Genomic DNA, 15,352 nt, shown 5'->3' with positions numbered 1-15,352 from the left:
GAGGGCCAGCTGGTGGAGGGGCTGGGATCTGTGTGTGAGGGCCTCTACGTGTGCAAGCAGCTGACTTCTTTTTAAAGGGGTTGCAGCTTGGGCCTCTGCAAATATTTCCGCAAAGACCTGGCTAAACGTGTCAGTGCTGAATAACACAACTTCTTTCTGATGATCATTTTAAAGAAATTGTGTTTTATAGACTGGATGGTTTGAAATGAGCAACAATTCTAAGAAGATGACATTAATAGAATGGGATTAAAGGCAAACTGGTGTGAAATCAGCAATTTTAGAGGCCTAAAAGTAAAACGTATTTGGGATATATGTTATTTTTTCTTTTTCGCATAGAGTAAGATCAGAAGATTGATACCACTCAGTAGGAATCGGTATCAACATGTGTACCAATTAAGCTTAAGAGGTGTTGGTTAAGACAGATTTGTTGACTTTGGAGAATGGGCCATGCTAGCTGCTAGCATGCAGTATGGTAAATGGTAAATGGACTGTGTAGCAGTGCAGTGAGCTGGCCAGCCACAGGAAAAGAACATCACCTTCCTCGAAATAAGTAATGCAAACTCTATAGGGCCAAAACAGACGTTGTGTATAAAACTAAAATCACATATTTCACAATTAGCTGCTGCTTTGTGGAACTAAAAAGAATGATCAAATGACTGTAACAACTTCACCTCCTTAACTCCCTAATTTTCAGGAAATGTTCATCAAGGTAATACACTTTTAATGTTAATTTAGACACAACGCTGCCAGATTGGGAAATAATCATCATAGGACTGTGTGAGAGAGGCAGGGATGAGAGCTGAAGAGAGGGTATGTCTAGAAAATATAGACCCCAGAGTCACCCCAGAATCCGAGCTAAACGCTAGGCGGATTACTGCTTTATCACACTCAAGCAGACACACTGTGCAGAACATAATCTCACAATTCAAGGGAATAAACATCTCAACTATAAATGAATCCCCAAATATAGCAGGACTTCCTCACTCAAGCATGTCCATCCCTAATGACTCTGGCAGCGTGTCCAAACAGTACAGCATGTTCATTTTGGTGCGTAAAACTGCCTTAATCCTCAGAAACTTCCCTACTGATGTGGCATGAATATTTGTTTATCTGTGCTTTTGATGAGCTTTTATGAATTAAAACAATGATCTTTTGTTAATTACTATGACAGGCGCTGAATTCAGTAGTGTGCCTTTAAAAAGTGTGTGTAAAATGTGCTTTGTTGCTTTTTCTGACAATGAAAAAAAGTCACAGAATATAACAGGTGTTAAGCTGTTAAATATGTACATGGTTTTCAAGTGACAATTGTTAAAAGACTATACTTTTCAACCGTTATGTCACAAATGTAGAAACAGAAGGCTCTTCACCTTAAGGGAGATATACGTTATCTATGTTAGTACATAGTGCTTAGGTTCTTAAGTACTATGTACCACCTTTACCTTTTAACACAAACTACAGTGGAGCTTTGGATGTGTCTAAATACCCTCTTAAGAACTACTCTTATTTGACATTATGCCCCTTAATACATCTGTGCTATCCATTTCTCCAAACTCCTCAAAAGTTGTTTTTCTCTACCTATCAAGGCTATAGGAAACAAAACAAAAGTAGGTATGATTTACTCTGGACACAAAAACCTGAGGTCTTGCTGGATAAATGTGTGAGGGTGTGAACATGAGGCCTGGAATGAATGAATGCATGTCAGGGGATGATGGCAGGAGATGCCACCTACTGTCCCTTGTGTACATTTGAACTGTCACAGGACGTGGTGGATCTTAATTTAGCGATGAGCTGTTGAGCAAGAGAGGGAGGTGGGGCTTTAATATCGCAGCCACCAATCAGGAATAGACACTTGGACATCAACTGTACTGCTTGAGTGATGGCCAGCCACAACCGGAGCTGGTACAAATTCAGCTGCTTATGTCATTATTCGTGCTATAATAACCGTTATCAACTCAGAACTGGAGTGAAACACTTATTTCAAAGACTTAAAGAGAGAAACAAAGTCACACACTAGGAGCCCAATGCATAAAAAACAAAGTACAAACTTTATTATTCTGTCTTTACAAAGGCACAAGCCTCTTTATCCCCAAAACATTTCTTTAAAAAACAAAACAAAAAAAAACACGAAATAGCTTCTTGACGACCATAAGCACTGACAGGTCTAACAAAAAAAGATACAGATAACAGACGAATGGAAAGGGAGATGAGGGAGCCATCAAATGTGTAACGGGGTACAAAATATATTGAAAATAGAAAAAAATAAGACAGCTAAATAAGATTTTGCTAAAAATGTGATGGTCAAACAGGACAATGATGTAGGAGGTCTGGACATGAAGGAGAAGGGGATACACAGCTGTGCGGCTTTTACTCATAACCTCAAGAGCTTTATCTGAGGAGAAGCTCCTTTATACAAAAGAAAGAGGCCGACTCCATAGTACAGTAAGTGCTTTGTAATGTTGACCCTATTTAATGATCCCCAGGCCCACCCCACTCATCTGATATGTCCACTTAACATTTCCTAACACACAGAACAAAGTTTAAAACACATTTGGAAATAAAACAGTTCTGGTTTTCAGCAGAAAACGAATAAATGCAAATACTCAGAGAAAAAAAGCACGGGCTCTACAAAAAGCAAAGCTTGCAAAACACATTTTTAACATATAGGAATCCCCTGCCCATAGTGACAGGGAGATGTCCCACGATTTGACAGACACGTTGCTCTTTTTAGTGCAGCTGACATCAATATTTCTTTAAAGGGCAATTCCATGACATAAATCATGATAGATGAGTTGCGTTCAATTGAACACATTATCTGTCCAGCAGTTCAAAGCTCCATCTATGCATTCATGCAGGGGATATTAATAAGGAGTATGTCCCTAAATGCGATTCTAAAATAGCATGATATGTCAAAAGCACTAAATGTAATCTCTAAATACACCAGGGTTCACTTTTGAAAAGTAACCTGATAGGGAAAAATGTGTAAAATGTATGGAATGTCAACATTTCATTGTGGAATTTTTCCCCAATGAATCAGAAATCTGGCTATAGTAGAGAACACTAACGGGCCAACAGTTGAAAATCTACATGTAAGTCTAACCAGCAGTCAGTATTCGGATACATTTTGAATAACTGGGGAGTGCTTGAATGTAATAAGTATAACTGCCCGGTTTGTGGCAAACACAATACAACAAAAAGAAGAAATACACTGTATATTCCAACACACCTGGGTGTTTGCAAGCCTGTTTGGGAAGGCAAAGGAAAACCAATCCCACCGGCCACCAAGCGACCCAGATCAAGTGTTCAGGTTTGCCTCTCAGACCCCATGGCTGTGTTAAGGCTGGCTTCACAGTGCCTCCCTGCACCATCGGGCTATTAGTAAGGCAAGCTGCTGCCTCTATCCAAGCTACATGTCTGAACGCCGAAAACCAACAGCACCAGGCAGAAACGCTTAAAAGTATGATCTAAGCAGAAACATGTAAATAGCATGGTAGGATAAACATAAAGCACGCAAAAGCACATATGATCTATGCACGGATATGCATATGTCAAACTATTTCACAGGGCAATTACACACTGCTTTGATAGATGTCCCAACATTAGGACAGCTAACTACATTATTAAGGGCTTAATAAAACCAGCCCTTAAGATTGAGCAAAGAAATGATTGTATGTCAGTTTTATATGCGTGTTGTGTGCACATACACACATCAAATGCCTTCACTTCAAGGCAATTGCAGTGCTGTTGCAGACTGCCAGAGTCTGGGGTATAACTGCTGATTCAAAATGCTATATGGGACACACATACACCAGTGGAAATCACTCAAGAGTGCCCACGGATTAGCTTATTTACCTATAGCCAGGTGCTTTTAAATTCAATGGGGGAGGGTGTAAAAAAGAAATGCACTGATCTTTTTTTGTCAGGCCATGAGCAAAAGGAAGAACATGCCAAATACATATGTGGGATTACTGGGAACCCAGCCCAGTAAAAATGGCAACAAACAAACAGTCAAACACAAAAAGAGAAGAGCTGTGAACCAGTAAGCGCACTCTCTCCTCCCGAGCTTCATTTTCTGTGGGCACCAGTTAGCCATGAAAACAGCTTTTCAAATTGTGTTTTTCCAGTACAATCACTTAATTTGCTGGCTGAGGGAGCCTTAGAGGAACAAAATATTGAAAAGGAGACTTCACAAAACATCATATTCTCAGATCCAGAAACCTAAAGAAGGTGATTCTATGAGACAACTTTTGTAAGCTCACAGTGTCTCTCAAGACAACTCACGAGAAGAAGGTTTAAAAGAGGTTAATCTAAAACTAAAATGCTCTGGTGTTGGGTGGTGACGGGCTCTTCGTCGACTTTGTCTCCTGTTTTGCGGATCAGTCAAATGACTTCAGGGCCGAATAAAGAGAACAGTCATGGTGATTAATTGTGATGTTAAGCAGACATTCTAGTATCCAGTTTTACGAAGCATTCATAGATCAGTGATCTATTTGTTTGTGAGATATCAGGGGGCTAAGCAGTGAATGTTAAGACAAGCAGAGAAAAACACGCAGAAGAGACTGCTCGTATGAGTGTCTAAGTGTAAACATATTCAGGCTGACTATCACGGTAAAACATGTAAGAGTGTACTGAAACAAAAACAAAAACGAGTGCTTCAATCTGTCTACCAGCCCTAATAATGTCCAATGAACAAGAGTGCTGTTGGTGTGAAGCCTCCTGTAGCCCTTTTCTGCTTGGGCTTTGTGTGTGTGTACATGTACGGAAGTGTATGGCGTGCGAGACGTCAGGGAATAACTCAGGGGAGTGAACAGTCATCGGGCCCGTCACTGTTTGAGGCCGTGTCTGAGCCTGCCGCGTCAGAAAGGCCGCGACCCGAAGTGACGATGACCGCCCTCCGCTGCTCTTCCTCACCGGCACAACCCTTCCCCTGGGTGCCCTCGATGAGCTGGATTGCCTGGGGAAAGACGAAAGTGATGTCAGTGACAACAGCACCCTCTGGTGTTCATATCTCAGAACATTTCCAACAAGAAATTAGTCTTTAAAGGTCCCATGTCATGGCCATTTCTACTGATCATATTTCCATTGTTGAGGTATACTAGAATAGATTTAAATTGTGCAATTTTCCAAAATCACATTGGTTTCTCATACAGCATCTCTGTATAGTATGTGTATTCACTCTCTGTCCTAAACGGCTTGTTGGAGCTCCTGCCGCCCCCTCCCTGTGAGCCCAGTGTGCTCTGATTGGTCGGGACGCTGCGAGCTCGTTGCTGCTGCGAGCAGCGGATAGATTTCCGGGTCGGCGATACAGCGAGAACAAGCGAAACTCAGCCTGAGCACACACAAACACTCACAGCCGAAGTAAAAACAATAAGTGTGGCTTGATATTGAGTAAGAAAAAGGTTTATAATGCTGTGAGAATGGGTCTGCGGAGAGCATTTCTCCGCGATCCCAACTCGTCTATTACCAGCGCTCAGGGAGCTCTATGCAAGTCAATAGGCGCGTTCACACCGCAGTACTTTTCCCACTTTAGTTCCGATATGTTGCATTCACACCAAAAAAATCCGGAACTAAAATTAGTTCATGAGAACCTTTTTACCCCCTTTTCCGTCCCTGCTAGAGAGCAGGGACTTTCGTGGGAGAAAAAGGTTCCTATGTCTGATTGGCTGGGCGGATTGCAAACCACGCCCTGTAAAATTCCCAAAAAGTTTTGTGAAGCCGCCATTTTTATTATCCCCGTATTAGCATTAGCCCAGCGCACAAACGCAGAGAGACTAACTTATGGCAACACAAAAGAAAACATGGGAGCGGTGGAGATGAGGAGGTGTCGGTGTTCTGGCGATTTACTCAGAAGGCTTCAGTAGAAGCTGCTGGGAGTCCAAGCAGCTTCTACTGAAGCCAGTCCCCAACTCCGGGGACTCCGGGTGGCAGTATACGCCGTGAAGTTGTTTGCGGCCTGCCAGTAAACCCAAAGCAGAAGAAGAGACGTCAGTGGCTTCATTTGCCTAATCCTCCCCCAGGGACTTATTCCGGTGTGAACGCGATCTGTACTTAGTTCATGAGAACTAAAGAGTTCTCATGAACTAAGTTCTGATGAAACTTTGTGGGAAAAGTACTGCGGTGTGAAAGCGCCTAAGGGGGACTCCCTGTTAGTTAGCCAAGGGATCCTGGTGTGTGAGGTGCTCCGCGGATTGGTCCATTTGGGCCAATACGGTCATTTGTTGTTGATTTGGGTATTCACACGTCACAGAACGCAGGAAGCAAACAATGGAAAATGAGAAATCTCCAACGAGGCGTTTTGGGGCAGCATAGACAGGTCTTTTACTCGCTACAGGGTGTACTTTGAGGGTTTTTGACTCTGCAGACCGTTTACATGCATAAAAACCTTCATAACACACACGGGGACGGGTAATAACCAGAAAAGCATGACATGGGCCCTTTAATTCTGCGTCTGACTTTCGTCTTACTTGAACAATGGTGTCCAGGTTCTGCCGAGATGTGGACACTGTATTGATTACTGATGTCTGGCCCATGGTTACCACAGTGACATGATGGGGCTGTGGAGGCTGGGCAGGTGCAGGGACGATGACCGTGGCATGATGTGTAGGGGCAGGGGGGGTAGAGGGGGCAGACACCTGGTAGAAAGGAGGAACATTTTAAAATACTCTCTTTTCCACACTGCACTGTGATAATAAATGATTATGGTTAGGAGTATATTAAAGTAATAGCACAGGCACTATTGCACACATAATTGAGAAAACAGCTGGGCAGCATATTGAATATTAGCCAGGCCAGATGTTAAAATCTATAAGTCAACCACATTTTAGTCCTTTCCATATGTTTCGTCCCTCTGTCTTTTGAGGGTGCTTTCGATCACTCTGAGCTTGACCAACAAGCTTGAAATGAAGTAGATCTGTATAGGCCACAGAAACTGCAGTTGTACAATTTGCAATTAAAACATATTTAGTTTTTTTAAATAATTATCTCAAAGTATAAAATGACAAAGCTAGTTTGAGACCGCAAACATAGTTAACCTCAAGGTGCACCTATTAGCTTGTTCCAGGACTTTCGACACATCTCAAAGTCTGAAGTTAGTGATACTCGAAATAACATCCTATAACCGTGAGATGTAGTTTTGACAAATATGCCTATTTTGTTTTTGATTAAAAGTCTGATGCATACATATTTCCTTTATTTCCAGGTATCAGTTTCAATAATACAGTAAGGTAAAATTGTGACATGCAAACAAGAGGTTTAGATGTTTTGGAACCATGATCCAAACAAAAATGTAGATGCAATTGGGTAAGAGTTCATTTTTACTGAGGTAATTCTGTTTATTCATAGCAATATTGACTTGAGGGGTCATATCGCTTGGGGAGTCACAAACAGTCACATGACTAATGCAGAGTGTATCAATCGTCTTCACTACCAACGCCCAGCTGCCACAGGAGGTGGATGGGCAGACAGCATATGCCAATTGATTTGGCATCATGTTCAGTTAGGGTAAGCATCCAGAAACACGACACTGACGCTGTCAGGGCAGGAAGACGGGCAGAAAGACTTGTGAGCTGCTCATTTAACACACGGTAAATGTGTCTTAGCTGCTGACAGCTCTAACTTGGGACTGTCAGTGTGACATCCACAGTACACTGAGATTATTTCAGGAGTATTTGTGTAAATGCAATATGCGTCATTGATTCAAAGAAAACCAAAACATTTTACAACTACACATAAGAAGGAGGAGGGGAATATGAAGCCAGCAGACATACTGTATTTTAGAATAAAGAGGCCAACATAAACACTGGTTTTCAAAGATATATTAAGGAGACCAAGGTTTGTCTGTGTATCAAGTTCAGATCTTACTTGATGTGGTAAAAAATTGTGTTTATGTTAAACACATAATTCCTACAGTAAGTATTCATATATTTGGCTCATTTCAACCAAGGGTATTGTTTGGTTTAGATTTGTTTGTATATGTCAGTGTTATAAATCCTAACATTATTAAATGTTTTACACATTCAGTCAGAGACAGATTTATTGGTGTCTATGTCTATGGCACATATTTAATGAAAAATACTTCTAGAGATACCCCATGCCTGTTTTAGCTCCAAAATGTTTTGTTTCAGCATTAAATGTGTAAACAGATTCTTAAATAAGACTTAGGGAAGATAACTAACTACAAAAATGTAACTACATCATGGTAATGCTCAGAAGGATTCAACAGTTAATGTGTGAGTCACACATATAAAGAATGGTATCCACCTGTGGGCTGTGGTCTGGAGAAAGGTCCCTCTCCAGCTTGTGCTGCTGCAGATGGACGAGGCTCTTGTTCTGGGGCTCCTGCTCGGGGAGTATCCTTAGCTTCTCTGGGTACAACTGGGCATCCAGGGAACGCATCTGAAACACAGAGCAGGGGATAACAGTGTGAGTTAGCAACACACAGAACTATGTTGGCCAGTGTATTTGTCTGGACACAGATTTAGTCAGAAATTGTGTTAACCGTTGTTCATTTTACCTGATCTTCTAGCATCATTCTGACTGAGCGCTCTTTCTCCAGCTGCTGCCGTAACTCAATCATCTCCCTCCTTAAGTCCTCAGTCTTCTCCTCCTCCAGGATGTCTGGTGAGCCAATCCCTTCATCTTTTTCCTCTGCACGCCTCCTCTTGGGAGAGGAACCACTTAACTCCTAGGGAGAGCACACAGAAATCAGATATCCATTTTAGATAAATATATAAACTGATGATACTGAAAGACAGAAATCACGATGAAGCCTTTTCACCTTTGGCACGGTGAATTTTTACCTGTATGATTCGTTTGAGCTGATTGTTCTGCTGCAATAGCCGCGTCTTCTCCTGCTCCAAAGCAAAAATGTAATCCGTTGTCTGTTGCAGTATGGCAGCCTGGGGAAATTAGAAGAATAATAAAGTTGAGTTCAGCACCTTACAGCTCCATATAATGCCTCAACTAACCCAAACTTCTCTTATGACGCACCTTACTGAGCTTCTCTCCATCACTGTGTGGAATGAGTGTTTTAAGAGACTGGAATCCAGTATTGATGCTCTGCATACGCCTACGTTCGTTGCTGTTGGCAATCTCTCTGCGAATTCGCCTCTCTTGGTCCCGGGCTGTTTCTGGGGTCAGAGGAATGTTGGCCAGACTACGGGGAGGAGAAGAGAAGGGCAGTGGTTAGTTGGACAGAATGACAAAATAAAACATACATAGTGAACTTCAACCAAAATCCAAAGACAGCAAGAGATAGTCAAAATATTTGATCTCGACCCTTGAATGACACATTGCTATCCAATTGTTATTAATGCACCCAGTTTTAAAATAACATTACGTTTTAGAGCTAATTTTTATGTCGATTAATAACTACTTTCCAGGGTATACAGTGAAACACTTTCATTTAATTTATAGCATCATAAGCATTCATCATAAAGTTAAATTCCATATTTTCATGCATGCTGAAGGCTGCTCTTCCATCACTGTGCCATTTTCTACCAGGTGTTAAAGTGACACATTAATATGTATGCTGTGCAATATAATGTTAAGATTGTGAAAGGTCTTAGGGAGGGAGAATTCTTCCTGACGTTGAAGCAGGACTGACATTTTACAGGACACCTTTCAAGCAACACACATGGTAAAACATCTTTACAGTGGCACCACCTTTGCTGATAATTCCAGTTGGGATGTTAAAAGAGCAGCATTGAACCTGTTAGTATCCCCAACGACATGATCTGCCATTATGCTGTGCTTCAGTTGAGGGGAAATTCTGAGCGAACTTCCTCTTACAACCTCTGTATCAAGCTCAGTATCTCTGGGACCCTCTCTAGCCAAGCGCTTATCTGTACTGACTCAGCTGCCTCAGTGCAAACACTGGGAACAATTGTGCAGACACAGATGAGAAAAAGGAGTGTGTGCACACACACAGGCACACGTACCAGCAATGCAGCGGCATATCCAGCCAACACATCCACTGCCAAAACATCACCAACTGTGCTTGGACTCCACCATATCACACAGGCACAACCACTAACCAGGAGAAAGACTGGGTCCCATGTGGATTGAAGCCTAAAACAGGAGTCATAGTGCCAGGAAACTAAATACAGCTGAATAGTACAATAAATCCACATGATTGGTTGATGAATTATTAAAATGAAATCAGAAAGTTATATTGAAATTGTATTGATAATCCATTTTTTTTTTAATGTGACATTTCGCGAGCAAAAAACAATTTGCTGAAAGAAATCACCATCATCTCTAGGAAATAGGTCTGCACATTTTTCGACAATATTTCTCATATTTTATAAACTAATCATCCACATATAATGGAATAGTATTAGTTGATCAAATAATATTGTTATGAGACTGCAACTTGTATGCCAGCAATTGATTTTAGTTGTAATATTCATACTGAACAGAAGTCATTTATGATTTTTAACCGTAATACTTGTAAGTATTTATACTTATGTTACAAAGTATGTCCCTTTTCTATAGGTAGATTTTCCTCTTTTGTTTACCAATTCTCCGCACTCACAATGAGGAATTAATGAAAACGAACAACAGGACTACATATCCCACACTGCCCGCGTCACTGCTAAGATCCATCAGCAGATCACTCCGCCTCCCTCTTCAAACAAGGCTGCGGACGTATGGATGGCCTTCCGCGACATACACACCCCCTTATTAATAACACCACTTTTTTTATCCTGCCTCCCCGCTAACGCTGAATGTCCATTTACCGGACACACGGGAGATAATGTATAAAAAAGCCCAACCATTAAACCCCCTTAGTCGGCACAGCGCCCGACAACAGCTCCGTGCTCCGAGCAGATTTTCGTGTCCTCCGCCATTATAACAATGCGGCAGGCAGCATGGCAGAGGTGCGGGATGAAAAGACGCAGTGGAGGTGACTCGATAGCGCGACCAAGACACACATAAACCCCCTTTAAACTATCGCCACGACAAATGGGGGCAATTTACAAACTATATGTATATTTTCACATTAGAAGTAAACGAAAACGGCGCCATAAACAGGAAACACACGCCAGACCCCCTCATCACTTTTAGCACAAGCCACAAGCATGGCCGCACTACCCACAATAACTTCGGATCGCTCTGAGCAAATCGGCAACACGCACGACGTGTGCGGCAAAACTAGACCCTTTCACACTGAATGACACTCGCTCGTGTTATGTTATCTTTTCTTATGCAAATCACAGCACCTATAGGCGACACTGGGGGTGATTTGAGGATAAATAGAGCAGGGGTGCGCTCTGGAGCAGAGTAGCAGCGTGGTGTGCACGGAACCACGTGGTTTATGTTAGTTAGCCACAAAAATACAACGATATCGCAACAAAATGTGCAGAAAAACATCACAGGGGGGTGCTGCGGGTTGAGACGGAGCCCCCACTTGCTCAGAAGCAACATAATTCAAGTGTTCGGTGATAAATAATGCGCGCAGCTCCCAGTGAGTGGGTCGTGTACACAATAACAGATCAGTTCAAGCATGTTGCCTCATCGCCGTCTACTCCAAACAGATGACTTGTAATAATAAAACGGCTGCATGCTGGGTGAAGCGCATGTATACACACCTACAAAGACCTCCAATCACTTCTTTCTCCGTTTTCCTGAAATGTTGCAAAGAGGGCACCTTCTGAGCTGGTACCATGAAATACTCCATGCTCGCCTCTCGCCAGTTTGCCCCCCCTGCTAAAAAAAACAGGCAACAGTCTTCGTTGAATAAAAGAAAAAATAATATGCTTAGAGAGCAGAAATCCCGTGATCCGACGCGGGTTAAATCCTCAAAGAAGATATGAATCCTCGTTTGTGTAAGGTAGTAGTTTTTCAGGCTGCTGAGAGTTGTAATGTTACTCGACTTCCAGCTGATGGGGTTCCCTCGTTGTGTGTGGCTCTACCTCTCTCTCTCCCTCCCCTCTGCTTTCTCCCTCTGCATGACCGTGTGCGCGCGTGCATGTGTGTGTGTATGCAGCTGATCGGATGGCTTTCAAGGCGGGAAACAGCTGGTAGGAGTCACACTGCACTTCCAAAAGCCTCCTTCCGCAGAGAGGGGGGACTGCATGTAAACAAAGGACTATTTAGCGCAGAGATACAGCGTCAAGAAAGCGCACATGGCTGAAAAGGGGGCTAAATGTCTTTAATATGAATTACAGTGAAACATTAGCAGATCATTTACGATTAAATGTGCGATGCAGTGTGGAATAAAAGCAATCCACGAATCCCCCAGTCGGTAATAACATATAAATCACACGTATATTTCCCCTCGACTTGTTTCAAGAATATTTTTTATAAAGAGCGCCTTTAGATTTAACCCTTACATATTTAAAGATCCCTACTATATGTAACAAACAGGTACATGCTAATAAATATGCAATAAACATAGGAGTCATTTTACAATATATGTTAAAGCAATAACCTCAACATGTAGATTGCACCTTGACACTGGTGTAGTAAATAAAAAGCAGGACTACAGTAGGGGCGGACACTCAAACAGCTGCGATAAGAGGACAGAGGATCAGCTGACGGGCTGGCAGAGCTGCACAGCAACAGCACACCGAGAGGGCTTTCAGGGACACACTGCTGACACACACCACTGCTAACCGTGTGTTGATCACCATTTTGGTTAGCAACAGTGGTAGTGCAGGAGAATAAACCACATTAACCTATTTTAATAGAAGCTGTGACGCTCATGCAGTAATAACCTGCCAGACACAAAATGGGAGCAGCGAATTTGTTTTTGTGCACCCGGAAACACGAAGAGCTGTTGCAGCTGTATCCTTGTGGAGGCACATGGTGGCGCTTTGTTAATTAGTCTACCTTACTGCTGCAGCTGTGAGCTGAGGAGCTTTAACACAAGCATATCTTTAACGCTGATTATCACACAGCTGGTTACACACAGATGACCTTCATGTAGCACTATTGCAGTTATTTCTATATACCAGGCCCACAGTACGCATTTAAAATGGTATTTCTTTTTTAAATAGTTCATATTATATTTCATTTTTTAGATGTCACACATATATTTTTCAACTTAAATACAGTTCTTATATTTCTAGGCGTATAAACTCAGACTTTGATAGATAGATTAACAGGATATAACATAATAGTTTCTTTGTGTAGTTACAGTACGATTAAATAGGTTTGGATGTTTTGCCCAACCCTTACCTATATTCAAATATCAATTGATTAAGTCTTACTATTTTGGTAAATAGGATATACAATATATTTAAAAAAAAGATTACAGTATGTACGATTACAGAACACAACGTTTGCATAACATAAGCGAGAGATTTAAAAATAATGTTTTTATTCACAAAAAATAAATCAGGATCCACAGTGTATAGCCTAGGCCAGGGGTGTCAACCTCAAATACAAGGTGGGCCAAAATTAAAAAATGGGTACTAGTCGAGGGCCAGACTGGTTCAATGTTTATAGCAAAACGTATTGAAATTAACTTATTGCACATATTAAACCTGGAACTAACAAAGCTTAAATGATTGCCTATAAAAACAACTCTTATGATTACATTTTCCACAGGCCAACAACAGCTTCAAAAAAACTATTTCCCTCAAAGAAAAATCCAAACATGCCCTGTTATCGCAAGAAAAAAAGTGCAGAAGGAAACATCCATTGAAACTCAGTTTGCTGCTCTGTGATGCTAGTTCAAGCCAGATACTTGGCATCTCATCTTGGGTGCAAGTTCATCAATGTTTGGGGTCAGGCTCTGAGCTGAGGAAACCCTCAGGATTGAGTGAAGGTGTGCGTGCAATATACCGGTGGGCCAGATCTAATAGTAATTCGAAATTATCCTGCGGGCCGAAATTAAATCCACCAAGGGCCTGATTTGGCCCCCGGGCCTTGAGTTTGACACATGTGGCCTAGGCTATCTTCTTGCAGCTGCTAAAGTATTATTTATAGAATATTTGCGAAATTGGGATCTTTCATCTTCCTATATCATGAATCTCGACCTAACAAAAAACTGCTGAAGCAACATCCAGAAGACAACACGGATGAGTATCACATGTAATACCAACATGCATGTGCTGAATGCAATCAATCCATAATAGTGAACTAAAATATAAAACCCTTAAAACTTGAAATGAATACATGAAACATTAACATCAAACTACAGCAATATTTTTGAATGTATTGTTCTTATCCGGGGCAACTAAATTGGCTCTGGCAAATGTTTCACCATTTACTTAATTTCCAAAACACATACACATAAATCAAACCTGAGCTGTTGGAATTATAAGTGACATTTAGGGCTTAAATATTGCTTTCAAGTGCATTAAGAGATCCTGATTTTTTTTTTGCATGAACATTCACTAATGGACTTGATCATTATTTAATTAATATTAAATGGGCAGAAAATTATGACTTGTTCAAATGAAAAAATAGGGCTTGGCATATCAATTCTTATTCCATAACATCTCTAAGGCCTCCTAGATTTATACAAATCTTATCCCAGGCTGCTTTAGGCCCTCTAGTGGTGGCAGGGTGAAAAGTCAAAGGGGATCCTGGTGCACATTTTTGCATGCCAGCATCACTGAAACTCTGGATGTCCCAGGGTGGACAAAACATCAACATCTGTATTCAATAACTCTTAGGTCAACATGGTAGCTATATAAGTACATTCCATATATAAATGATTTCCTTTAAGTTCTGTTAAAAAATGGCTTTTACTAATAATTGGTATTCACTCTATTAACTCACTTGTGTGGATGTCTTTATTTAGTCAGCTACATTAGTTCCTGCATCCATCAAACACAAAACAACATTAAAACATGAAGAAGTGTTCATAGAAAATCTGCATTAGAAAAAAGGAACAATAACAAAAATCCAACTTGAGTAGACATGATCAACGAGATATTTGAACAACAAACAGACTTTAAAATAAATTAAATTATTAAATTAGTTTGTAACTGCAGCTAAGCTACATCAGGCTGTTTAACTAAAGCTACTAAGAAAAAGAAGTTCAAATATAATTCATTATCCCACTTGATTTTATTTTTTTTAACTTACATCTTTTTGGACAGTTTCACTGACTTGAGCACTAGTCTAAAAAAAATGGGCCCCTTGTCTATTCCAGGGCTTTGTAACATCAGCATTGTACAATCTAAACAACTTAAACAGTCATTAACTTGCATATTTTACGCGGAACAAATACTGGTCTAAACACTGGGCATATCCTCTATTTCCCAGAGCAGAACACAAATAAATCCCTTTTGAGAATCAATGGTAATTAAATAGAAACCCTATCCTTTTATGTCCCAAAATTGTTTGTAGAGTCAATAGGTAACAAAAAATGGCAAAAAAAGTAATTTAACTTCGTATT

The 15,352-nt window shown here is 41.0% G+C and overlaps 1 protein-coding gene across 1 annotated transcript; it reads right to left on the bottom strand.

Annotated features, from left to right (window-relative positions):
- Window positions 1-2,022: 2,022 nt before the first annotated feature.
- On the bottom strand, window positions 2,023-11,958 carry tfap4 (transcription factor AP-4 (activating enhancer binding protein 4)). Its single transcript, XM_034142791.1, has 7 exons — window positions 11,589-11,958; window positions 8,986-9,151; window positions 8,796-8,894; window positions 8,510-8,680; window positions 8,257-8,391; window positions 6,462-6,629; window positions 2,023-4,951 (listed from the first exon to the last, which is right to left on the bottom strand). Exons 1-7 carry the CDS (start codon window positions 11,675-11,677, stop codon window positions 4,793-4,795), a joined length of 987 nt encoding a protein of 328 aa, XP_033998682.1. The 5' UTR covers window positions 11,678-11,958; the 3' UTR covers window positions 2,023-4,792.
- Window positions 11,959-15,352: the final 3,394 nt, after the last annotated feature.

Source organism: Trematomus bernacchii, unplaced genomic scaffold, assembly GCF_902827165.1.
Source record: "Trematomus bernacchii unplaced genomic scaffold, fTreBer1.1, whole genome shotgun sequence".
Classification (NCBI taxonomy): domain Eukaryota; kingdom Metazoa; phylum Chordata; class Actinopteri; order Perciformes; family Nototheniidae; genus Trematomus; species Trematomus bernacchii.
This window is presented reverse-complemented; position numbering and strand designations above follow the sequence as displayed.